At 77.0% G+C, this 213-nt stretch overlaps 1 protein-coding gene across 1 annotated transcript in view; it reads left to right on the top strand.

Annotated features, from left to right (window-relative positions):
• Positions 1 to 6: 6 nt before the first annotated feature.
• Positions 7 to 213, top strand: part of KCNG3 (potassium voltage-gated channel modifier subfamily G member 3) — a 32,015-nt gene continuing 31,808 nt past the window's right edge. The window contains exon 1 of the mRNA XM_019516381.1: positions 7 to 147. Within this exon, the coding sequence (XP_019371926.1) occupies positions 27 to 147 (121 nt within the window). The 5' untranslated portion in view covers positions 7 to 26. The remainder of the gene's footprint in view (positions 148 to 213) is intronic.

Below are 213 nucleotides of genomic sequence, written 5' to 3' on the forward strand. Positions count from 1 at the left end.
CGCTGAGGCGCGCGGGCAGCGGAGCCATGAGCCGCGGGCGGGCGGGCGGCGTGGCCGTGGCCGTGCCCGTGGTGCTGAACGTGGGCGGCACGCGGTACTCGCTGTCCCGCGAGGTGCTGAAGGACCTGCCGCTGCGGCGCCTGAGCCGACTGCACGCCTGCCGCTCGGCGCGGGACGCGCTGGAGCTGTGCGACGACTACGACGGCGAGCGCA

This window comes from Gavialis gangeticus, unplaced genomic scaffold (assembly GCF_001723915.1).
Source record: "Gavialis gangeticus isolate Ggan-Ray unplaced genomic scaffold, GavGan_comp1, whole genome shotgun sequence".
Lineage (NCBI taxonomy): Eukaryota > Metazoa > Chordata > Crocodylia > Gavialidae > Gavialis > Gavialis gangeticus.